This window comes from Phaethon aethereus (genome assembly GCF_964289735.1).
Source record: "Phaethon aethereus genome assembly, chromosome: 31".
Taxonomy (NCBI): domain Eukaryota; kingdom Metazoa; phylum Chordata; class Aves; order Phaethontiformes; family Phaethontidae; genus Phaethon; species Phaethon aethereus.
The window spans coordinates 924,970-950,002 of NC_138607.1; the positions used below are offsets into that span (position 1 = coordinate 924,970).

The following is a 25,033-nucleotide window of genomic DNA, read 5'->3' on the forward strand; positions in this document are numbered from 1 at the left end:
CATTGTGACACCGGGGTATCCCTGTGGTTGGTGGCCTGAGGATGCTGGTGACCCATTGTCCACCCCTGGGTGGGGACAATTCCTGCCCCCAAGAAGAGGCACTGCAGGGGGTGAAAATGCCACCAGGGGATGGAATTGGGGGCAACTGGGAGAGACTGGGGAAGGCATGAGATGGCCCAGGGCTTTGGGGGGGGCAAGTTGCTGCCACCCCAGGGACCCCGGTATCCGGATGACCTCAACCCCCCCCATGCCAGGGACCGCCCCACACACTGCTGCCACCCCCAACACCCTTTCGAGACAACCCACTGGTGAGTGGGTCCCTGGGGGGGACCCCCAACACATGGCAAAGCAGCCACCAGTGTGAGTGCCAGGGTGGCCCCAAAGTAGGGATGTCCCCAAGCCGCAGCCCGCGGGAGCTCTAGGTGAAGCCCCCCAGGATCGCCAGGGTCATCCCATAATAAACCAGTTAAACCTCCTGCTCTGTGTCTTGGCTTAAATACGCATTTTGGGGGTCCTGCACCCTCTTTGCGGGGTGGCCAAGGGGCTGGAAAAAACAATAAGGGGCTTGGGGGAGGGAGGGGCAGTTTTGGGGGAAATCAGCCCAAACCACCTCTGGGAGGGATGCCGGCAGCATTGGCCAGGGGGGCTGGGAGCACGATGGGTTACAGTGCACCATCAGCGTTAATTAATTGCCAAAGAACTTCCTGCACCCACTCTTGAAAATCCTCCCCAGCTTTTTTTTTTTGAGGGGGTTAATCTCTGAATTTGCCTCACCTCTTTCCAATAAAGACCCCTAAAAAGCTGATTTTTGAGGTGGGATGACCCAAAAATGCTGCCTGTAAGGCACGGAAAGAGGGGTGGGGTAGGGGAAATCAGTGACGAATGCAGATCTCCTTTAATAGAAAACAGTGTTAACAAACATACACAACAGAAAGAAACGACCAACACCTGCAGATCGACAGCCGCTGGTCCCCGGCCGCAGTGTCAGTGCCGCAGCCCCCCCAGCCACCCCTGGTGCCCGGCCCTGCGCCCGCAGCTCCCTGATAGATTTATTGCACTTAAGAAAGAAAAGCAACGCGTCCTCTATCCGCTCCGCAGCGGCGACGCCAGGCAGGAGCCCCCCTGCTTCCCACACCCTCCCTGAGAAAAGCGGCCACTGGGCCCGGAGGGGCTCGGCGGTCCCTGGGGAGTGCAGGGAGATGGGGGTACCTCAGGGGTCAGGGCCAGCAGACACCCACCCCCCGCTGGGGCTGCTGCAGCCCCTCACCCATCGGTTTTCCCCAGGGATCCCTGGGCTGGGAACCCAGGATGGAGGATGCCAAGGGTCGTGCGTCTAGCCAGGAAGCAGCTCCTGCCATCATGATGGGTTCCCACCTTGGATTTCCACCCCACACCTGCAAATGGGGGTTTTCTCACCTCGGCGGGAAGACACTCGCAGCCAGCCATGCCGGCACGGTAAGCGGCTCATGGCCTGACAGCTCCCCGGCCCTGCTGGAAGCCGCAGCAGCCCCTGGGGGGGTTTGCAGGGAAGGCGGGGGTGTTCCACCAATTTTTGTGTTTCTGTTTTTTTTTTTTCTGGCAGCCCAGGAGCAGGATTTCAGTTGCAGGTTCGCCCAGAAGGAATTCATTGATTCTAACACCATCCTCTAACTCCCCACCCAGTAACTTTGCAGCTGATGATAAATATATACCAAAAACAAACAAACAAATGAACCAAAAAGGGAACTAAAAATAAATAACCATTGTGGCTGCAGACGCAGCCTGTCCTGGGTATCTTTAGTGACAGACACTCCCCCGTGGGCGACAGCAGCACGGCCACACAGCCCTTCATGCTTCTCCCAGCACGTGCTGCCGGCGCCTCAGTCCCTGTAGTGTGTGGTTTTAATCTCCCTGTGGGACCGATGCCGTGCTGCCCTCGCCCCAGCGCAGTATTTCCTCCTCAGAAAAAGATAGAAAAAGAAAAGGCAAAGGTGTCAGGTAGCGTCCAGCGAGGGCAGGGATGGCTGGGAGCTGGGACGTCCCTGTCTGGGTCATTTTTCTGTGCTCTCCTTCCTTCCATCGCCCTGGGGACACGGAAGGGTCCCTCTGCGCAGGGGAGGCAAATCCGATGCCTGGGGAAGAGAGTCCAGGGGCAGGAAACTGTTTGGGGAAAAAAGAATTTTAAAATAACCCTTTTGTCCTGGAGCCCAAGGTTGGTTCCTTAATCATTGTCTGGAGTGGGAAGAGAATAAAGCTATGCCAGGGCCTCCCCTTGGTGCTGAGTGGCCCTGAGGACCTGCAAGAGAGAGGAGAGCAAGCGCCAACGGGGTCCCCGGCCCCCCAGGATGCTCCCAGGGCTGTCCTCAGCCCCTGTCCCTGCTCACCTGTGGTCACAGCAGCTCCTGCCCTGCGTCCTGGCTGGCCTCGAGGAGCAGCTCCTCCAGCTCCCGCTCGTTCTTGGAGTGGCCCAGCTCTGCAAGCAAATGGACACTGTTCCCTTTGCCCATCTGCCTTCCTAGTTCCACCTGCCCCACAAATGTGCGCGGGGGAAACGCAACATGGTAGCCTGACCACTAACAAAGAGGCTCAACGAGCTTCCCGCAGGGCATTAACTTCAGCTCATTGGGAAGCCTAATAAAGGAGCACTTCAAAGAACGTGCAGGGAGATTCACTTTGGGTTAAACCCCCTCCTTTTCCCCAGCAACAAAATTACTGCACCCACGGGCATCCCATCAGAAAAGCAGCAGGGAATTTAAAACCCTAGAAAGACACTGGCATGGGGAACGGCTCCGCACTCGTCCCGGGCTCCACCATGCTGCCCTGCAGCTATTTTGGGGGAGAGTGGCCAGAGGTGGGCTCAGGACCCTCAAGGACTGCGGGACTCTGTTCTGGAGCTCTTACCCTGCTCAGCAGCGCAGCTCCCCATTTTCTCGTCGCTGTCCGAGGACGCCTCTGGCAGCGCTCGCGCGAAATCCGTCTTCAGTCCATTGAGGAGGGGAGTGTCATGAGCTGCGCTCTCGCAGGCCGTGGGGTCGTCCCACTCGGGGTCGGAGCCGGTGCTCGGTGCTGCCGGCACCGTTGCCAAGCTGGCAATGGATTCGGGAACCACTGCATCCACCTGGGGTGCCAGGAGTTCAGGTTTTGTGGCCAGAGCCAGGCTCTGGGGCTCAGTGGGTTTCACGGTGGCATCCGCATCCTCCCGTGGGTGCACGGCATCAGCAGCTCGCTCCGGCAGACTCTCCACTCGCGTCACCACAAAGATTTTATGGCCTCGCCCGGGACTGGAAACCGAAATCCTTCTCTCATTTCCCGGGGAGGATGCAGAGGCTGGAGAGGTGGCAGGACTCCCTGTGCTGGCATCACACTGTGATTCCTCTGCGATGCGCAGGGGGGGCGGCTGGTCCCTCAGCTTGTCCAGGGACAGCAGCGCCTGGGGCACAGTAGTGCCGTCGGCGGAGTCAGGGTGTTTCAGCGGTTCGCTCAAGTCCTTCGTCGCTAAAGCAGTGTCCGCCTCCTCATCCGTGTCCGAATCGGAGTCTGTCACGTTGCCTCTATCATCATCGTCATCCTCTGCTGGCTCTGTGTCCCCATTCTCCGAGGCTGTCAGGGTCTCTCCAGCTTCTTCCCCCTCTTCTGGAGCGGAGGTGGCGCTGCCATCTTGGCTGTCTTCTGCTGGACCCTCCTCCAGAGGCTCCGTCACATTGATCTCCGGCATCGAGGCTGACTGCTGCAGCTTCTGCTCCTTCTCCTCCTTCTCTTTGGCCAGAATGAAGTTGCGCTTGCAGCCATTCTGGATCTCGGCCAGGAGAGCCTTCTGGGTTTCGATGAAGCTTTTTACCTGGGAGGGAAGAGAAACTGTCGCTCATTTGGAACGTTCAGAAATGAGCAGTCTGGGAACAATCAGCTCCACGTTTATTTTCCAGCCAGGCACACCATAACAGGGTGTTTTTTTTCCTCCACCCCTGTAAGACATGACTGACGTTTCCCCAAAACCAATTAAATCGCCTGAGAACTGAGTTCCCCAAGGGCTTCTCCTTAAAGCGATCACCACCAGGATCGTGGGATTCCTGTCCCAGGGGATGCTCAAACAGAGCAGGACCCTGAGTGATGGGTGCTGCCTGGGACCTCCAGAAATGCCCCCGATCCGAGTGGTGGTGTCGGAGCGTGTTCAGCATCCCAGCACAGCTGCTGGCCGGCAAGCAGCTGTTATCTTACAGGCCAGGCTTCGCACAAAACCACGTGGCTGTAGGCTGGGCAGGAATTAGTTTCAGCCGAAAAACAGGAAAGCAACAGAACTGAGCAGAAGCCTGGAGGCGTCACCCTCAAGGATGGTGTTTTCCTGCCGGGGAGCTCAACGAGAATCCCCAAAGGGCAAGAGAGGGTGGGTGAGTGGGTGCTTTACCTACCGACTCCTTCTTGGGCTCCCTGTCCAAGTCGAGGCGCAGCAGCGAGTGGTTGACCTTCAGAGCCAGTGACAATGCCATGAGGCCACCCGTCTTGATCTCGTTCTCTCGCAAGTCCAGGCGAAGCAGCCGTGGGCTCTCTGCGATGAACTCCGCCACTGCCACAGCACCTGCAAGGGACGGGAGAGGCGCTGGTGACAGCAGGGAACAAGCCGTGACACTGCCGGTCCCCTGATGGTGCTCCTCAGGGCAGCATCTAGCAGAGCTCAGTATTTTGGGAAGGATGAGGGATGTCAGCAGAAGTTGGGTGCCAGCTCCCAGGCACCCTGCATGCTGAGCAAAAAGGTTTCCACGGGGCATAGAAGATGCCTGAGGCACCAAACCCACGGGACAAGGTGGCCTTGGAGAGGCCAATTGCGGCGTTTGGTTAGAGTTGGGCCGCGTCCCCCACAGGGACTCCGCGCAGTCGCAGGGCTGAGCTGAGCCAGACTGAGACACCTTCTCAAGGACCAGAGCGGACCCCGCGTGCTGCTCTAGAGCAAGGGAAGCTCTGCAGGGGATACAGAGCTTTTGGCGGGCAAGCTGCCAGCCGAACCGGGGCCACGGTTGGCACAGCCGGTGGGCACCGGCCTCCACCCACCTTCACAGGTCAGTTTGGTGGACGCCAAGCCCAGGCGAAGGACGGAGCGGTTCCCGATCAGCCCAGTCTTCAGGTTGCGGACACCTTCATTCCCGATGGGGTTGTGGCCCAGGTTCAAGGTCTCCAGGCTCTGTGTGTGAGGCTGCAAGTACCCAGAGGAAAAACAGCTCGAGGCGGACGGGACGGTGCATCTGTCTCAAGCCTAAGCAGCTTTAATTTGTGGCTCTTCCTCTAGTCACACTGCCGAGCCCAGGGACACCTGAGCAGCAGCGCAGGGGGACAAGGGACAGGTTCTCCTCTGATGCAGCACCAGGGGCATGGCATGCTGACCCGCTTGGCCAGTAACTCCCACCACTGCCCGGATCCGGCCCTGGCGGTCATGGGAGAGACATCTCTCCAGGAGCAAAGCCGAACACCCGTTGGTAAGCCATCACCTCCAGGAAGGTGCTGAGATCTACTCACCAGTGTCATCCCCAGATAGGCCATGCCGGTGTGAGTCAGCTGGTTGTTCCACAAAACCAGAGTGACCAGCCCCTTCTGCTGCTCCTTCAGTCCTTCACAGATGTATGCCAAGCCTGCAAAACAGCTGGGGGTCAGCCGGCTCTGACAGCGCTTTGCTTGCTTCCTCTGATCCATCCCTCTGCTCAGGCACTGCCCGACCCTGGGTAGGATGGACGGGCAGGATGATGGCGCCCGGGCAGTGATGGAGAAAAGCCATGGCATCATTAAGCCAGGCTGCGGTGCTGGCGGTGTCTCCAAACACCGTCCTCTCTCCAAACCCCTTCCCCTGGCTGCTTGATTTGAGCTCAGCTGCAGGCAAAGCACAATCACTCCCGTGTGTGCAAACAGGCAATTAAACCTCTCAGCACAAAAAATTAATTAGGGCTAGCTGGAGCCTTTGCAGTAGGGTGCAAAACGGGGAGGGACGCAGAGGTGTGGGGACATGGGGCACTTGGGGTTGGCTGTGGGCTCAGGGTGACCCCCTGCCCACTCCTCTGCCTGCCCGCAGCACCGGGGGGATGCAGGGTGGCACCCGGTGGCCGGCAGAGGCTGGAGGCTGTGCGGGCACTCCTTCCTTTGGGTCACTGTCCTCCTCCTTTGCCAGACATGGGCTCACGGAGCAGTTTGCAGAGGCGAATCCTCCACCGTTCTCCATACACCCTCCTGGCCCAACCCTGCACAAGCTGATGGCAGGCACCATTTTAAATTGCTGCAAACATACTTATTTGATAAGCGCACAGCAGCTCAATGCCAGCGATGCTGTGGAAACACACAGCAACGCCCAGCAAGGGACTTCCGACACGTACAGGTCCAGCGCCGCTCGTTATTAAGCACCCAAAGATGCGAGGGACGTGGCAAATTAATATTTGCACTTTAGGGTGGGACCCATCTGGGAGCATGGGTGGCCACAACAGCGCCAGTGACATCCGACTCGGTCATGCTTGGCTACCTTTATACCCAACGCAAAGGCAGCTGGGACAGCTGGTGCGGAGCAAGCGCAGCTCCTCCACCAAACCACGGCACTTGGCCGAGTAATCAGCATCGCTGACCAGAACCTGCCGGGACTGAAGTCCGGGTGGGGATTGTTTTGCAATTCCTGGGTTGATATTAGATTTGGCCGCTCATTTGGCTCCAGGGAGCAGAGAGGAGAAAAACCAGATGGGAGCAAGAGATGGAAGGAGCCGAAAGACACGACTCCAAGGCAAGAGGCATCCCCACCTCTCCTGCCTTCAGGAGCTGCCGTGCACCTTGCAGGCCAGCCCGGGAAGCAATCAAAGTTTCTCTAACGATCTTAGCTACAAAAAAAAAAAAAAAAAAAGGAGGTTTACCCTGACAAAATCCTTTTGACATGTTGAAGCTGCTCTGTGCACCACTCCTGCTTCATCTCAGCTTGGGAGCCGCCCTTGGCAGCCCCTCGAGCTCTGCACCCCACAGCTGAGTTCCTCACCACCTTAAAACTGGGTCAAAAATCCAGGGAATTTGGGCTCTGCCTGAAGGAGCAGCGAGGGGCCTCACCTGAGTCCAGGATGTGGTTGTTCCTCAGGTCGAGTATCTGGATGTAGCAGTTGAATTTCAGCAGGTTGCCAAGCTGAGCAGAGTCCTGCAGCCCGTTCAGCTTGTTATCGGCCAGGTACAGCTCCCGCAGGTTTACATTCATCTTCAAAGCCGTGGCTGAAAAAGCAAAAAACCAGCACCTCGATATGCATCCCACGCCGGGACAGCTTCAGAAGAGGCGCTGCTGGCCAGCATGCCTGCACCGTTACTCACCGGTAGTCAGGGCCTCCACAGAACGCGCGGGCTCGGAAGCATCCTGGCAGCGCTGTTATAAGCGCTTGTGCCCGACTGAGCCCAAAGTGATGCCGCAGGCAGCGGCTGAGAGCGTGCAGCCCCCAGCACACGCTTGCGGCTGCACTGGCACCCACCGTGGTCACAGCCGGGACACCGGCTGGATGTCCGAGCTGTTTGGCAGCAGCAGGGCCCTGCACAAGCCCCTTTTTGCCCTCCCTTTCCGCAGAGGGAAGTGGCGGTGGCTTGTTCCGGCATGAAGGGGCTGCACACGGCCAGAGCTGGTATCAATTCACGCAGGGCACGTGCCGTCACCAGCACATCACCTTTTTCCAGCTAGGCTAACCTAGCGAACAATTAAACCCCAGACACGCTCCCCCGCCAGAACCCTTAGCTCATCCCTGCTATCACAACACCGCCATGAGTTATGGCTAATTCATTAGCTTAACGACGGGGGCCGCCCAGCATTGTCTTACACCCACTGCCCACAGGCTGGGCTGGCACAGAAACACCCGACGTCCCACCTGGGACAGACACAGGCGCTGTCATGCGTTGGCACGGGCACGCAGGCAGCGACTACCCCAAGACTTTGCTGTGCGTTGCCAGGATGGCGAGCCCAGCGTTGGCACTGCTCTGCCCCATGCACCCGGCATCCTGCCATGTTTTGGGACGCGGGCAGGCACTGTGGGTGCCTGAACTCAGTGCCCACTCTCCGGTGACTCACCCAGCAGCATGAGTGGGCGTCCCGAGAGGCTGGTGTTCTCCAGGTGCAGGACGACCAGGCTGCTGCTGATGCGCAGGGCACGCGCCACGAAGGGTGCCGAGTGGTCCAGCAAGGGCGTGTTTCGGGCGTCCAGGTACTGCAGGCAGTTTGTCTGCAAGGAAGACACGAAAGGGATCAACGCTTGGCCCTGCACAGCCTCTGCTGTTGATTTTTTGGCTGTTTTTATAGATTGGGTTTAAGGCCAAGCTATTTTACAGGCCAAATCCCATCCTGGTCACCAGTGCTGCAGCCGGGCAGCTCAGATAAGAGCTCCTGGCATGACTTAACGCCCACCTGAAACATCGTTTTGGTCACCCCACAGGCTTCAGATAAGAGACAAAGAGCCAGAAGGAACTTCTCAGATAACCCTGTGTGCTGGGACAGCCCGCACTGAGCTCCACACTCAAATCACACAATTCCAGATAAACACCTTGTCTCCCAGAGAATCGCCTCCACACTGAGTCTGCCATCACCCTCAAGCTATGGCACCGGGGAAGATGCGCTTCAGGTGATCGCAGTGACACCACATTCTTCAAAGAAAAGCTTCCCTCGTCCTTACACATCCAAGTATGTGCTGCCCCGAGCTTTCCAAATCCAGGGTCTGGGAAGGTGTCGAGCCATGTGCCTCTTGTCTGGGGGTTGCCTCCAAGCCCTAAGACCCCTCCCTGGCTTCACACAAGCCATCTATTCCTGCTCGAGATCCAAAGCATGCCAATGGCCTCTGATTTACCATCTTCTGTGCTAACTTAAGCCCTTTTACACCTCTGGATTCTCCTTTGCCTACCCAGAAATTAAAAGCACCAAGGGCCGCAGACATCCCAAGGGTGTCTCAAGCTCCTTCACTGCACCTGTGTACAGGCAGACAGTTTTAAAGCACCCCCCAACTATGGGGTCGGCCAGCACCGCGTGGTGTTATTTGGCCTCTCGAAAACATGGGGCGGGCATTGCCTGAACCGTGCAAGCTCCAGTTCCTGATAGCAGCCCCACCGCCAAGGGCTGCATGGCAGGGAATGCTACTGGGATGCAGGTTTTCCAACTGGAGTTGTGCAATGCAGCGGCGGTCCTGGGCGAAACGTTGGCAGTGCCAAAATGAAAATTAGCAGGTCGAGAGGTAATTGCAGATCGAGGGTGGTTTTGCACCACACCCTGAGCAGGGAGCATGAGACGCTGCCTCCTCTGTGCTCAGCTTTCAGAGTGAACTCAAGTGCTGAACAATGAGGTTAATTAGCCCTGCAAAGCCAAACACCGGCACTAGTCATCCTGCTGTAAAGATAATGAATACCCAGCTCGAGAAGCTGACCCTGCAAGCATGCCACTAATAACAGCCTGCTCTTTTTTCTTGCTAGGATCTGTATTTCCATTTTCTCTGCTCCGGGTGCTCACTGAGGCATTAAGCAACCTCAGGGCAGGTGGGAAGGGTGATTTTTTTTTTTTTTCCCCCTGTCTCCGAGTCTGGGCTAACCAGGTTGCTCTGACCTGGGTGGTCTTCTGGACAGGTGAGCAGAAAACTACACCTACGGTCTTGGGAAGCATGCAGGACTCTTTCGAGAGACCACCGATGTAGCCTCAGGGAGTTAAAGCACGGGCCAAAAACATTCACAAGCGAGCACAAACCTTCCTCATCATGTGGGCAGCTGCCTGCCAGCCTCGGGTGCCGATGTGTTTGTTAAAGGAGATGTTGAGGTGCGTCGCTGACTCGTAATACTCAATCATGTCAAATAACGCTGAGGCACCCTGCAAAACAAGCACAGAAAAGCTATGTTAAGCTGGTGGGCAATGGCTGTGTGGGCTTTGGGGGGGGTGGGGGGGGGGAAGAGGTTTGCTGCAGATTTGCTGCCCATGGATGCTCCAGCAGTGTAAAAAAAAAAAAAAAAAAGGCATCTTGCCATATTCCCAGTGTCCCCACCGTCGGGACCACCACTGGGGCAGACAGGGACCCGGCAAGGCCTGGGACGGGATGACGGCTCCAGTGCAGCCATTCCTGCCACAGGCTGTGCTGTCAGAGCTGCCTGCCTGCTGGGGTAAAGCCTGCAGGGAAAGATTTCCACGAGCGAGCCTGAGATGGCATCCTGCTGAGGGATTCAACCCCCACCCTGCACCTCTTGGCACCAGGAGAGAAAGCGAACTCGTCCAGAGCAGGCTATGGCACCAGGGATGCAGAGGCACTCAAATGACACTTCCAAGGACACCGGAAAATGTGGTTGGTTGGTTCCACCCGCCCCCCCGCCCATGGATATTCAACCTGAGCTGAGGCCGGGCTATCAGCTCGGCACCTTGTTTGCTCCCTGCGGGGTTATCCAGGTCCACAGGCAGCAGCAACACTTCTCCAGCCAAGAAACCACCTGATAATCCAATCAGAGTGGAAAAAAAAAAAAAAAGGTATAAACCCCAAGATTTATAGCAGGGTTAGGAGTGAAAGCAGAGCAGGACTCGTGCCTGTGAAATGTCTAAAGCTCCTAGAGCAGAAGCGGAACAATTTGCTTAATGACATAATGAGCCTCTTCGGAGAAAATTATCTGAAACATATGCTGGAGCGAGCAGAGAAGAGCCACAAAAGTGCTGCAAGGCTTCCAGGAAAAATATGCAGAGAGACCTGGAGGACTGGAAAACAGCAGCATGAAGGCAAACAAGAGAAAGAACAGGTCTTCAGGGAACAACAGGACTTTCTGCTGGAAATGGGATGCTCATTGGCAGGAAATGAGAGGGAGAAGAATCTGACTACTGGGTGACTAAGTCCCCAGCGTGACGCAGCTGGGTGAAAAAGGCTGCTGATGCTGATGAATTGGAGGGATGGGGACAGGAGCGGGAGGTCTCGGGACTGGGGTTAACCCTCTGTGGCTGTCTTCCCCGGCAGCAGACACGGAGACACGTTGGTCACCTTGTGCCCTGGTAGGCGGTCTTGCTCAATGCAACTGGAAGAGGAAAAGCATAAAGCACTGAGGTCTGCAATCTCTCTGCTCACATCGTGCAGCTCTGAAGCCACGTGATACGTTTAAATTATTAACATATAATTGTTCCTCCTGCAAGATAACGAGTGAAACGAAGCACAGGATCATTTTACAGCCAAAGGTGTCACGAGCTCAGCCAGCCCGTCCCTGCTCTGTGGCCACAGGTCCCTCACCAGGCTGTGGCATCGTCAGGGGACTCATCCGTCCCCCAAATGGCCCCGTCCTGTGGCCATGGCCCCCCCAGGCAGCCCAGCAGGATCATGCCCCTAGTGCCCAAGTCAGGCGGGATCCCGACCGGCTGCGTCAGCACGGCCCCAGGATGGAATGGGGTCAGCGAGAAACCGCCGCAGCTCAGAGCCAGCGCCATCACGGGATCCAAGTCACATTTTTCCCCACTTTGTATCGGATGTGGGCAGGGGCCCCGAGAAGCTCGTGGCTGCTGAATCTTCCCAAAGTGCTGCTTGAGGGAAAAAAAAAAAGCATCAAGAGCTTCCAAGCAGACACAGACAAGACAGGTCTGAAGCCAAGTTTGGGACAGGGATGGATGATGCAGGAAAAACAAGATCCTTGAAGATGCAAGGACTGAAAAGGGGATGCTCTGGGGCAAGTGGAACTTGGGATCAGAGATGGCTAGAATGATTAATTCCTTAATTTTCCTTCCTTAATTTTTAACCTCCTCCACTTACCTGCTGGGACTCGAACTCATGGCCCCAGGCACTGTGAGGGAGGAGGAAGGCACGCTGGGATGGGACGTGCAGAAGGGAGCCTGAACTTTATCCTCAGCCCCAGGAAGCCATCTGAGAGCTACTCGCAATCCCCTCAGCATTCAGAACAGCTTTTAAAATATCTACTTAAAATGCTTCGGAGCTTCATGGCCATGCAGGCTTCAAAGTGAGCAGTCAACCTCTTCCTTTTGGAGCAGCAGACGCTGCACTAGCAGACCTAAGTAAGAGTGTGGGTATGAAGGGGCGGGTACAGCCACGCAGTACAGCCTGCAAAAAATAAGTCAGTGCCCAGGAGGAGCTAAGGACTGACCACAAAACACGTGGTTTGTGTGAGCTGCGAAACAGGAACGAGAAGCTGGGAGAGGTCATGGCCACTTACGTCTTCATCCAAGCTCGTTTGTTCCAAATCAACAGTTTTGAACTGGACCCTCTTGAAAACTTCTTCCAGCGCCTCGCAGGCTTTGTAATCCAGTTTCTCCCCTGGGGAAGGAGCAGAATAAGGTCAATTTAGGTGTCTCAGCATGCAACAAGCAGAGCATGTACAGCCATCAGGTCGAGAGCCCGAAGCTGCAGGACAGAGGACGTGTGGAAAGGCAACTTTCTCCCCCGTTTGGAGGCAGCTCGCCTTTCACACAACCTGCCCGAAGGGAAATTTAAACCCAATATTGGGCATTCACATTGATTTTTTCATGTGGGCCTGGCCCAGCAGCAGAAAACATCACCTCAGATGAGTATTTCTCATTAACAGATGGGGACTGGCCATCGCAGGGAACCCCAAAAGCCATGCCGGGGCTTGCCAGCAGCATCACAAGCTGGGAGAGGGATCCACAGGGAGACTTTGGAAAGGATGTCTCTTGCTTGGTTACACACAGCGAGCTCAGAGGATTTTGGAAAACCAGTGCGGTTGCTGACCCAACACGGATCAGCCACAGCAGCAATGCTTTCGCCACCTAAAAGTCACAGGAAACTAGAATTTCTGTCTCCCTGCTGGGCAGACAGCCTTCTTCCCGAGCCAGCCCCTTGCCAGCTTCAGTCCACCTGGAATTACGTTACAAGCATTTCCGCTGACAAACTAACGGCCAGCTGATTACTCCTTTTGCTGTATAAAAGCACCACAGGGTTGAACTTAAATCCCTGCACGCACACTGTAAACATACACACTGTTTTGCTACCCCTAACAAATTAAATTATTCACATTTCAACTTACAGAAGTGCTGGCACAAGCTGCCTCAAGAACATTTCCCAAGACTTTGGGCTTTTTATTTACTTACTTATTTTCTTATTTCTAGGACCATCCTCACCAGCCCTGCGCAGCAGCAAGTCTCTGAGGCCCGAGGTGCTCGCCAGCCTGCAGACAGGCCACGATAGCTCATCCCTACTGGCTTACGGGGCTGCAACTCCCTCTGTATCACTGCACAAGCCACTTCTGGTTGAAAAACAGGGGGTTTTCCCCGATAAAGCATCTGTGCCGGCTGCTTTTAGATGCCACATCGATTGCCAGCGGGCGATTCTGCCAGGCAAATGGGATTTGGGGAGGGGAGGACCTGCATATGTGGAGGTGGAAGCTCTGCCTTTCCTCCTAACACCAGCAGATCCCGTCCCCTGCACAAAGAACGAGGTGATGGCAGCCAGGTCTGCTGCGCCATCACCTCCGTGCTGCAACCCCACCGATCCCCTCCGAAACACTGCAAGCTGAAAATGCAGCAGCAAATGGTAGCCCATCAGAATCTCCGGCAGCCCCCCCCAGCTGGTATAGCCTCATCAGCGAAGGCAACAGCGACGGGCAACCAGCCTCTGCTTCCCGAATAGATTTGCCTTTCCATGCCAGAGCCAAGCCATGGGCCAGTCTCACCCCACAACGCTGGGAATTCACTCAATACCAGGGCGAGCTGCAGTCCCTCATCAGCTCCCTGATGTCTCCACGTGGGAGGAAGCCACGTCTGACACCAGCCCGAGTGAAAAAGGTAGAATGCAGCTTAAAATAAACCCAGAGCTTTGTTCCTGTTGTAGGAACCACTGTGAGGGGGATCCAGTGCAGGGGAGAGGCAGTTGCATGCCGGGTGGAGGAGAGTCACGCAAAACAAGTGCTATGGAGGGGGACTACGAACCCTTCACTGAAGGCTGAGCCTGGGCTGTGCCGGGGCTATGGTGTGTGTAACGGCATAGAGCAATCAGCAGCCAGGCTTCTGCCTCGCTTGCGGTCTTCTGAGAAACCCCCACTTCTAGGGGAAGGGGGATGTGGGCTCCAGCAGCCCAGCCAGCCGACAACTGCAGGACTTGTAAGAAGTTAAGAAAAAAAATCCTGTCTGGCAAAGTTGAGTCCAAATGATGGCAATGGGGCCTGTAAAAGGTTTTATTTTGCGGGGGGTGTTTGGGCGAGCTCGTGTTGTTGCTCCTCCGGCAACATGTCTGTCCTCCTCCAGGCAAATCAGCTGCATGCCCCAGCCTCGCCCACAGCGAGGTAGTTTTTTGGGTTTGTTAACAGCAGCTCCCGAGTGGTTCCACCCCCAACACTAAGTAAGTGACAACGGGCATCAAGTGCTACAGATTAAACCCCACCGCAGCAGCCCCCACAGATGGCTTCTGTCCCCAGAGCCAGAGTGGGAGAAGAGGCTCTTTAGGAAGGGAAGGAGACCAGCAGAAGGCAGGAGAGAGACTGTGACCTGCTGCAAGAAGAATCCACTGTGAAATATTTGCCTAGCAGAGACCTTGCAGGGAAGCGAAGGCAACCTTCTTCCTCTCCTCCTGGACCTATGGGAGATGCTCCACAAAACCCATCATTCACAAAGATGTTTGCTATAAGGAGAATTAACTGGAACACCTTTCCAGTTTTCCCGTTGCGTGAGGAGTTTCAAGATATCAAATGGAAAAGTATCCCAGCAAACCTGCTCCGGCCCAGCACTAACTCATGGACCGAATGAGCTGTTTCAGGAGGCAGGGGCTATGAGGACAGTGCTCGAAGGTGGTCAGGAACATTCTGCTGCTCGAGGGGCTGCCGAAGCTACTCCACTGCTGTTTTGGTGCTTCTCGACCAGGACGTTAACACTCCTCACACACAAATACCTCTGGTACTTATTTCTCTCCTGCTCTAGTCTGCAAGAACCCCAACTGGGACCACGACTCCAGCAAGAGCCGTGCCAATGGAATGAAACACTAGGACTGCCCAGAAGAGAAATAAAATCCCTTGGTGATGGAAAAAGGGGCTTACCTTTCAGATCTAAGCAGTCTATCCTGGGAGCCAGGTCTTTAAATTCCTGCAAAAGAAGGGCACCATTTCATACTCAGGAGGAGGAGGAAGGTGGGGCTGGGGCGGGGGAACAGGAGGGGAATTAATGTACTAGAATAATGAGGTAAGGTGACAAATTGGGCAAATCCTCCCCCAAAATGGAGAAGATATGGCAACTCTCAGGCCACGGTTTGCTCTAAATCAAAGCTGCCACTTAAGGCGCTTTACAGGCTGGATCTGTGCAAGTCATGGGCAGACCTGGTGACCCTCCCTGGGATAAGGTCCTGGAGCTCTAGGAGGAAGGGTGATGAAGATGAGGATCTGCCTCTGCACACGAAGGCACCAAAGCTGCCTGGTGAAGACACCGTGGGTGAAAAAGCAAAAATCATCCCTCCCAGACCAAGGGAAAAGCTTTAAACATGCTGCTCCAGCATGCTGCTCTCAGGCCTCAGGATTTAAACGGGACTTTTCTCCACCCCATGGGAACAGGGAAAACCACAGCTCTTGTTGCGGTCTCCCTGTGGGCTTCCCTGCCCCGACCGCGTGCGCAGATTTCCATTTAAAATAACAACTGAGGTATAAACCGCTCTGCAAACAAGCCCGTTCAAGTCTCGTCCGCTGACTTGAAGGCATACTGGGAGCGGGGATGTCGGAGCCCACCTCCAGCACCCACTGTTGCCAGCCAGGCTGGAGTTACCCCTGCACAGCAGCCCAAGAACACCTTCAGCAGGGAAAAACAGGGTCTGGTAGCACATTAAACTAAACACAATACTTCTAGCAGGCTCCTTCACTTTTGCTCTCTGCAGCAAGTTTAATCTGTCCAGAAATGCGCTCATGCTATTAAAACAAGAGTCTTCGTTCCTGTCTGACATGCCAGCGACTGTAAAAGTCTACGGCGAGTCGTGTAATAAAATGATCAATAATATCATATAATATCAAAATATTGATCATTTGGTGCTGGGACAGCACCAGCTATACCTGGATCTGCTTCAGTACTTTGGGTATCTGCTTGCAATTCAGCTTCTGGCAGGCTTGCTTATAGGCGGTCATGATTTCATCGAGAGTCACATTCTGGGCTGAAAAGGTAGAGGATGAGAATTAAGGTTATGGTTGTATTTGCCGGAATCAACACGTCCACGTTCCCTCATTGGACACTGCTATCCGCCAGGATTTACACCCGCCAGAGGAGCCTGCAAGGAGATTACAAGAATCAAGGATGTTCAAACACAATGGAACGAAGGAAAACGTGAGCAGGGCTCGCTTGAACACGTCTACAGGAGCAAGCCCTGTCTTGCTCGGGCAGAGAAGGTGCTGGAGAAGCGCAGCCGGCACCTCCTGCCTCCTCTCGCTGTGCTTTGGCATGAGAGCTGTTCTTTTGGGAGCAGAAAAGCTTTTTGAAAGAGTCCTGGGATGACAAATGCTGACCCCCCTCAGCAGGTTGCTGCAGTGGTTAATAAATAGCGCTGTCAAGTATGTTCCTCTTTCTTTTACTTTCACTCAACTTTTGTTTTTTCACTTGATCGCTTTGCTATCACCATGTGGGCACAGAGCCAGACAGGGCACATCCCCCCCCATGTTATAACCCCAGATTTTCCCTAATCAGCTTCCGGCGACAGCGCGCGGAGAACTCGGGGGTCAGCCTGAGTTAGCGAGACGTAGGCTAAAAGCTCCCAGAGTTATCATCCTCTGGTAAATACACCCTCGAAATTCAGCTCCTCATGTGGAAGCCGCGGGAGGGGCACCTTGCTGCCGTCACTGCCTCAGCGCCGCCGAGCTCAGCTCCAAGCAGCCAAGCGGCATTTACTCACCGCTTCTGCCTTCCCTGAATCACGGGTAATGCTGCCGCTCCGGATGCTGGGGAAGCCGACGCGGGCGGCAGGAGCTGCTGTGGGATCATTAGCCACGTGAGGCAATGCCCACCTCCGCTTTTGGCGTGATTTCAGTTCAGCGATCGGCCCGAACAAAAGCTAAAGCCATCCCTGGTCAGAAGACGATCTGGAGAAACCAGATTCACCAGGAATCTCACCTGGCAGAGCACAAAGCAACTCCCCCTCCCATCCCCAAGGATTACAACATCCAGAGAGCTCGATGAAGACCTAAACACTCTACCAGCTGAAAAAAAAAAAACCAAACCAAATCCCCCCCCCATTGTAATATTCTCCCTCCTCACAACAAACCCATCAGGCATCTCCGCAGCAGGACGTGGTCAGAGTGGCATGTGGCAGAGGCAATGCCACACCTCGGCTTGGCTGCACCACCCAAAACCACCTTTTTGGCAGTTTTTAGCCCTAAGACTCTTCCCAGGCCACCATGGCGACGTTTGCGGGGACAATTAACACACAGCCAAGCAAAGCAATAAAGGTTTAAACACAGCCCAAGCGAGTGCTTAACCAGGCAAGACCTAAGAACAGCTTTCACTCCCAAAAAGCCCCACGCGACAGAAAGCATTTGCTCCTCCGAAGCAACATGGGCATGCCTTGGATTGCCAATTCCCTGGAAGCTGAAAAAAGCACCACAGAGGAAAATCCACGGAGGCTGACTGAGCCCTGCATCTAAAAAAAGAGAAATATTAAGGTTAGCGAGGGGATGGATTAGCAGCACACTGCAACATTTCTGATCCCATCTGCCCTGTGAATTATTTCCTCAAAAAAATCAAGCATGATTTAGGGAACGCATCCTCATGCAGATGAGCATCCTGGGAGCGCAAGGGCACGGGGTGAACCAAGCATCTGCGGACTCGGCTGGCTGATGGATTTCTCCCCAAATCTGAACTCAAGCACACTTTGCTAATCTAGTTTTTATTAGTTCCCGGAAGTAAAATGCTTTGGTATGCCCTCTCCTGGGTGGAAGTCCTAAATTTTAACAACCCTTGTTGCTGGAGGACAGGGATTTGCTTCTGCTTCTCTCCATGCACATCCTGGCACACCCCCGTTCCCACCTCACGATGCTCGCCGAGCCTCACTGGAAGTCCAGCGGGAAAAAGTATCAGGTCTCATTGTCCTCTCGAGCTGCTTCCAAAGCTTCCAACCTCCTTCACACAGAGGCATGCGCCGAGAAGCTCGCTGTCTCGCGTCAGCCAAGAGCTGTGCTGGTGCTGCGGTCCACAAGGATCGGAGCGACTCCCCATTCCCGAAGAACATGCCGGGATGGTTTCATCCCCACGGTTAAACACTCAGGAGTGGATCCAGATCACCAGCGGGAACCTCTCACTTGCTACTCCCAAGTCTCCTCTGGGCTTCACTGCCAGAGCCGAGTCCATTCCCACTTTCCAGGGTAAGCACCCAGAGCTCCCACATCTGCCGGGTGCTGGAAAACACCCTGAGTTTACCCCCGGAGTCGCAACTCACGGAATGCCGGCAAGCCTGGCACCTGCTCCATGTGTCCCCATAACTGGCAATCCCTGCAGCATTTCTGGCACAAGATTACCCAGCTGGTCCATAACCCTTGATGGGGCTGCTGGTAGGAAGAGTTGGGATTTGATCTTGGTTTTGCTCTTGTGAAGCCTTTAAGGAGGTTAAACGCCAACACCGAGCAGCGGTTCTTCTTCCAGCAAGGCTTGGGCTTCGCTCTGAGGCCACCTCGCTCTTCTGAAATTCAGATCCACGAAAAACATTCTTATTTGTGCCCCAACACTGCACCCTTAGGGCACTGAGATCCTCTAAGGGAATTTCCTCACTAGATATCAGGGGTTTTAATTAAAAAGGATCTTTATGCTAGCTTTTAGAGCCCGTTTCTCTTCTCCCCCTTTGCAATAGGCTGCTCTCCTGCCCATTTGCAGTAACAAAGCCTGCAAGTCCATATTAGTATCCTGTTTGAGCTCTGTCTTGCAGCTCACCAGCAAATATTTGCATTTGCCTTCAAAAAACCCTGTAAATTTGTCGGAAAAGCCTTTTTTTTTTTTGGCAGAGCAGGGTGGCAGACGGGGGCTGAAGCCGATCCCGTGGCACAGCACGTGTTTTTCAGCTGCTTTGCAGCTGGCAGAAGGGCTTTACGCTGGTGACGCCTTCTGCAAACAGGTTTGATAAAATACATATTTACACATGGTTGGGCAGGTGACTCAAGCGAGCAAAGCGGGCCTGACTCCTGGCTCAGGTGAACCCATGTCTTCAAATACCTGCTTTTAGAAAGAGCAGCCTGGAGACTGCACAGGTTTCCATTCAGAGCATCCCCGATGGCATCCCGGATCCCCCTTCCTTAATGTCTGCTCCAAAAATAATTGCATTAAAGGACAAAATGAGATGGAAAACAGAGCTTGTCTCACAGTGCTTCAGGTCCCCCCAGGAGAACAGTGGCTGCACAAGACTTCGACTCGTTTCCCTAATGAGAACTAAGATTTATTACCCAAACGACGACCCGCTTTGACTCCACTCACATCCCAACCCCTTCTGCCATTTTAAAACCCTGCGCCAATATTGCCAGAGTTAACTACCTTAGTAATTAATCTCTTTATTATTGCTCAGCAGATTAAGATCCAAAGAGTGATAACGAGGGTATGTCCCAACCTCCTGTGTAACTCAATGTGTTTCATCTGATAATTTTCTACCAATTTATGCTCACAGCCTCCTGGCAGAGCGGCCGTTGGCCTCACCATGAACTGCTCCAGCGACAGCATGGACACTGGAAAACACAAACTGTGGTGACTCAGCTGACGAGGTGCCAGCAGAAAGGCTGGAAAATTCAGGAAAAAAAACAGAAAGGGTCATGGATAAAGTTTAAAATGCAAATAATGCTTCTTCCTGTGAAAGACAACAATGGCCTCATGCCACTTGCCTTTGCCCGGTCACCAAAAGCACCATTTATGTGTGTTTTGCCCTTAACTATGAGCTCATTGGAGCTTTTTTTGCTCCAGCCCTCTATGAGGAGCCCCTCGGGGTGCCGCAACTCAGGCGGCAACAAATCTGGATCCCCCAGAAAGGATCCCCAAATCCCTCGGGATTTGCCATTCCCAAAAGGCACTTAATCCCTGCAGGGATCAGGATGACCCAGAGGCCTCACTGCTTGCAAGAAAGCGCAGCACCGAGGAGGGACCAACGTTAAATCCTATTAAGGCCTGGCATTTCCATGCCCTCTAACCGCTCTGCCCGTGGCAGGTTTTGCTTCATGTGCTTCTCCATCCACGTCCAGCCCCAGAGCGACGCAACACCAAAGCAAACAGATTGTTATTTATTAACAGGCGGCATTAGCTGCCGGCTGCAGCCAGCTCGTCTTCTCAGCCTCTGCGCCATGGAAGAGAAAAGCTGATTTTTCACAGGCTCATGCCACACACTTCGCTTAGTTTTGCTCCCTGCACTTGCTTTGAGCCCGAGTCCCAGGAGGCAGAGCGTAAGGAAAAGGACTGATGTAGGCAGCAGGGACATCCCTGTTCCGGCGCTGCGCAGGAAGTATGTCCCAAAATCTGATCAAGCAAGAAAACGGCAGTGACTTTAACGTGATCTAATCAAATGATTTACCTCCATCGCTGAGGTCACCAAATCAGATCTCTAACTCTTTACCTCCAGTTGGGAGCATTCTGCTGCCATGTCTCCCGGGCGAGGCTTCACATTCCGTCTTCCCACACCAGGGGAACAGCAGCTGGAAGAAAATTATTTTCTTCTCTAGGGAAGCATAAAAAAAAAACCCAGCAGAAGAGTTTGCTGGCAATCAAGCGGCTCCTTCACTCTTGGTCTGGTGGCACCTGATGCAGGGAGAGGAAGGCAGTGCCAGAGTCACCCCAATACCCGGATTTGCTCTTGCTCCAGTGAAGGGCACCAGATCCCACATTTTGGGGAATGGCACCCACCAGCCAGGTGGATAACGGAGCTTCTCCACCCAATGGCAGTGGGCAGAGGCACGAGCCAGCTCTCCCCAGGGTCTCTCCTGAACTGGCGGACACCCCAATGCCTGCAGTGATCCAGGTCTCCTCGCTGCCATGATGCTTGGCATCGATGTCTGTCCAAACCGAACTCCCCAAGACCTCGAACGCTTGGGATGGCAGGAAGCCTCTGGCTCCTCTCCCCAGGCGTGGAGGTCCTGAGCTTTCTAACAAAGCAGTTAGCAAAGCCACAGAAGGGGGAAAAGGAAATAAAGGGGCACTTTCCCCCCCCCACATCTTGTGCTCTGGCTCAATTTCCCAATCAATAATGTGGTACCCACAAACCATGTGCCCACTGGGGCACTGGTGCAGCACGGAAGCCTGTCAAGCTGAGACGGACGGCAGCAGCACCTCAACCTAAACCTTCCCCTCTCCGGGTATATCCAGCACTTATCCCACCCTAGCCAGTCCCTTGGACCTACGTGGTTGGAAAGCTAGCTGGGAAAAAACGGGATGAGCTTTTGGGTCTTCTGGACTAAACCCAGTGCAGCGTCTCTGTCAGCAGAGGTATGGGGCCAGCAGAGACCCACCGGCCACACAGAGAAGGAGCAGAGAGGAAGGTCAGAGCAGAATGCGTTGTAATTTAGCCTGACATCAATTCGGGCGAGGCAACAGAGAGGCTGGTACTGCAGCCTGGCAATAAAGAATTAAAGGCAGAAATAATTAATGCTAATCAGCAAGGTTTCACAGAAAGGAGGGCTGACGAACGGAACCCGACATAGGTTTGTAGAGAGGCCGCTTCTTTATATGCGCAGGTAGCTTGGTCGGATCAGGATGCTTTAAAAGTGCAACAGTCCAAGGAGGGAAAAAGAAGGTAAAAAAAGAGAAATATTAAGATAAAAAAGCAACAGTGCTCGATTCAGCAAGAAATGTGATGCTATAAAGCTACTGACCGCCTCTTGGCATCCAAGCAGGGTGTTCCTGCAAGAGGTGAGGGAACTGCTGACATTCTGGTATCGCTGATTTAAAAAAAAAAACAACATCCGCTTTGTGGGATGAGAAACTGGGCATAGACAGACCCACTGCCCATTAAACGTTAAATGACGTTAATGACGCTCTGAACACATCTTCTCCTTCGTCTCATGTGAACATCTGCAGTAAGCCATACCCTTCTCTACCTTCCTCTTCCAAGCCCTCAAGTGCTTTGGGGTGACAAGCACACCGGAGAGGAGCACCCAAACCAACGTGCAAGCAGTGGCATTGCCGAGCCCCACGCCGCATGCCGCCTGGCAAAACCGGCCCTGCCGGTACCAGCTGGGAAAGAGACCTTGGATTCAAGTAGCCAGAAGGAAGTTAAATGAGCAGAGGCGCGTCCGCCGGAGCAATTTCAGCCGATGAATGATGAATGGGAGGTAAATAAAGCCCCAAATAAAAACAGTTATTATCCACACGTGAGAGGAAGAATTCTTCCTGGATGCCGCCTCTGCCCTGAATGATACCAGCTTCCACAGAGCCACGACGAACAGCAGTGTATGGGATTCCTCTCTAATTACAAAGTGGAAATTTGCTTTTGGGCCCTTCATGCTGGACACCTTTGGGGGCTGAAGTCCGAGGTTAAATGGCTTTAAAGAAAGGGTCCCCAACACCCAAAAGGCATGACTCCTTCAGGGAAAGCCTCTAGCTCTGAGCCAGCACTCCTAGAGCCTCGTGAAAGGCGAGCTTGGCTGAGGAATCTGCCCCTGCTGGGCTCCCTCTGGGATAAGGGTATGTGAGAAAAGAGCGGATTGTTCGAGAGCGCAGAATGACGTCCGGTTTCTAGAGCAGCAGAGAAGGGCCTGGGGGACGAGCCCCGGGTTTGTCTTGCCAGGTGAACGTCACGTCTTCATCCAAAGCAGGATCAGGACAGCGGAAATTTCATATTAACACAGCTGGCAGGATATATAAACAACAAAATCGCGTTAGCGAGCCGTTTTTCTCCATTGCTGGAGGTATTTCAGGAGGTATCCGGCTACTGGTCACTGCCTTGGGATGAGGCAGCTAACACCGAGCAATAGAACCCGCACTAATTGGTGCTACATGACGAGATCTAGCGCCTTTTAGGCCACATCTGACATCCGTGCAGCGAAACTGGAATGGGTCTCATCACCCAAGGAAGCGAGTGACTGGAAAAAACTTGGGAGAAATCCAATTTCTGGCTTGCGACACAGTAAAAATAAAAAAAGGCCTGTTTGGCTCCCAAAAAGGAGGTGCAGCTGCCAGTTACCGATGATTTTTGGTGGCAGGTGCTGCAGTGGTTTGACTTGGGAGAGAGAGGCTCAGCTCGCAGCGTGAGCCCTGGCAAGCAGCAGCCTGAGAGGAGCTTTAGGAATGGCCGCGTTCATACCGCAGCGCAACGTCCTTTACTGTATCTCCAGCTGGTTCCTGTGTTTCGGTATGGTATAAAGAACATCCTGAAATTTGCAGCCAGCCACGTCACGCAATTACAGGGGGCCCTGGAGGCATCCCTGTCCAAACCCCCTCACCCAGCCCAGCAGAGGGGCCTCGAGCGGAGCCCCCGACGGGTTTGGCACCCACCAGCAGCAGATCCACAGACATATGCTTCCTCAGCGCTGGGAGAACGGGCACCGTGGAGCTCATGTTCTGGCCATATCCCTCGTTTGGGGACGTTTCCTGGGAAGATGACACTCCTCTGCTTGCCATACCGAGCTCCCCGTGCTGCTGGAGGGGCTGGTGTGGACGTTGGAATCTGGAAACATTACTGACACCTCTGGGACTTGGAAGAATGGAGCTCCAGGTCGTCTCCTTTCTCCTCCCATGGGCGTGAAGTTTCAGTAACGCTTTGAGGAAGAGATGCTGGTTTCTCCACGCTGCTGCTGTGCGACCATCGACCTCCTTGAAGGCAGTGGGTGACACAGACCCCTGCTGCAGAGCCGGGCGCTAGGCAGGGCTCTCCCACCATGCTGGCAAAGGCCAACCATCACCACCGTTCCCATGGCACGGCTGAAGCTTTCGATGGCTGGGAGGATGGGGGTGGCCGCTCCCTGCCATCACCACCAATTCACCTCCGTAGCTTGGCCGGGCCCATGGTTTTGGCCCAGGTGGCGGTTTTGGGGGCTCTCAAAGGCCGCACTTGGGCACCCTGGGCAGATTTGGCTGGGGGGTGTGTGTCTCTCTGCCGGGCCCGAGGGGCTGCAGCAGGGCCTCTGCTCCAGCTTCCTCGGCATCGGCCCAGACCCAACCCCGCACCCGCCCTCAGGGAGACAAACCTGGTGTCCCGACACGCCCCCCCGCCGTTACCGTGTCTCCAGGGGTCCTTGGGCTCCACTGCCCCGGAAACGATGTCCTCGTCGGAGGGGAACGTCACCCGCTTAGCGCCGGGCCGCAACCGCCCGTCCTCGGTTCCCCGGGGCGTCCCGAGCGGGGAGGCCTCACCCGCCGCCGGGGCCTCGTCACCGGGCTCGGGGGGGCCGGCCGCCGGCCCCCTGCCCTGCCCCGGGTCCTCCATGGCGGAGCTCTCCCTCCTCACCGCCGGCCTGGGGGCATCACCCAGCGCCGAGGGGCCTCTACGCGGCGGGGCCGCATAGATGGGGCGAGGGGGGGGCCGAAACCACCGTGCACCGGAGCGGAGCCGCCGCCGCCGCTCGCAAGCGCCACACCAGCCTGCGCTACCGCCACCGCACTTTCGCCACAGCCGCGGGGAGGGGAGGAAGACCAGCCGGGGAAGGACGGAGAGAAGCGGGGAAGCGAAGGAGGAGGGAGGGGAGGAAACTGGGACGGGAGAAGTCCGCGCCGCTGCGGTCAGCCCCACTCCCGTTCCAGGACCCCCGCGGGCGGCGGTGGCGAATCTGCGGGAGCGAATCGTTACACGGCGTCGGTGGGAACAACGCTCGGTTCGCCACCGCACTTTCGCCACGGCGGGGAGGGAACGTGAGGAGGAGGCAGCGCTAAACCGAGAGCGGAGGAGAGAAGGAAGACACGCGGGGAAACACCATAGACCCCAAAATCGGCTCCTGAAAGGCCGATGTCCCCGCACCCGGTAACGCGAATCTGCGGCGGCTGAAGAGCAACCCGCAGAGGCGTGGCGCACTTCCGGTGGCCCCGCGGCGCGCATGCGCGGCGGCCCCAGGCGTGAACGGGAGGTCCATGCGCGTGCGGGGACGCGGCCCGGCGGTACGGCAGTCCCGTGGGGTCCTGGGGTCCCGCGCGGGTGCCCCCACCGTATCCAGCCACGAGCGTGCGCTGTCCCGTGCGTGCGCGGGGCTCCCATGCGTG

General features: G+C 55.2%; 1 protein-coding gene across 1 annotated transcript; it reads right to left on the minus strand.

The window, feature by feature from the left end:
• Positions 1–2,369: 2,369 nt before the first annotated feature.
• On the minus strand, positions 2,370–24,266 carry PPP1R37 (protein phosphatase 1 regulatory subunit 37; the record flags this gene model as incomplete). Its single annotated transcript, XM_082012055.1, has 12 exons — positions 2,370–2,452; positions 2,881–3,817; positions 4,386–4,552; positions 5,023–5,164; positions 5,485–5,597; positions 7,039–7,194; positions 8,033–8,183; positions 9,686–9,805; positions 12,124–12,224; positions 14,953–14,998; positions 15,949–16,046; positions 24,059–24,266. 12 exons carry the CDS (start codon positions 24,264–24,266, stop codon positions 2,370–2,372), a joined length of 2,322 nt encoding a protein of 773 aa, XP_081868181.1.
• Positions 24,267–25,033: the final 767 nt, after the last annotated feature.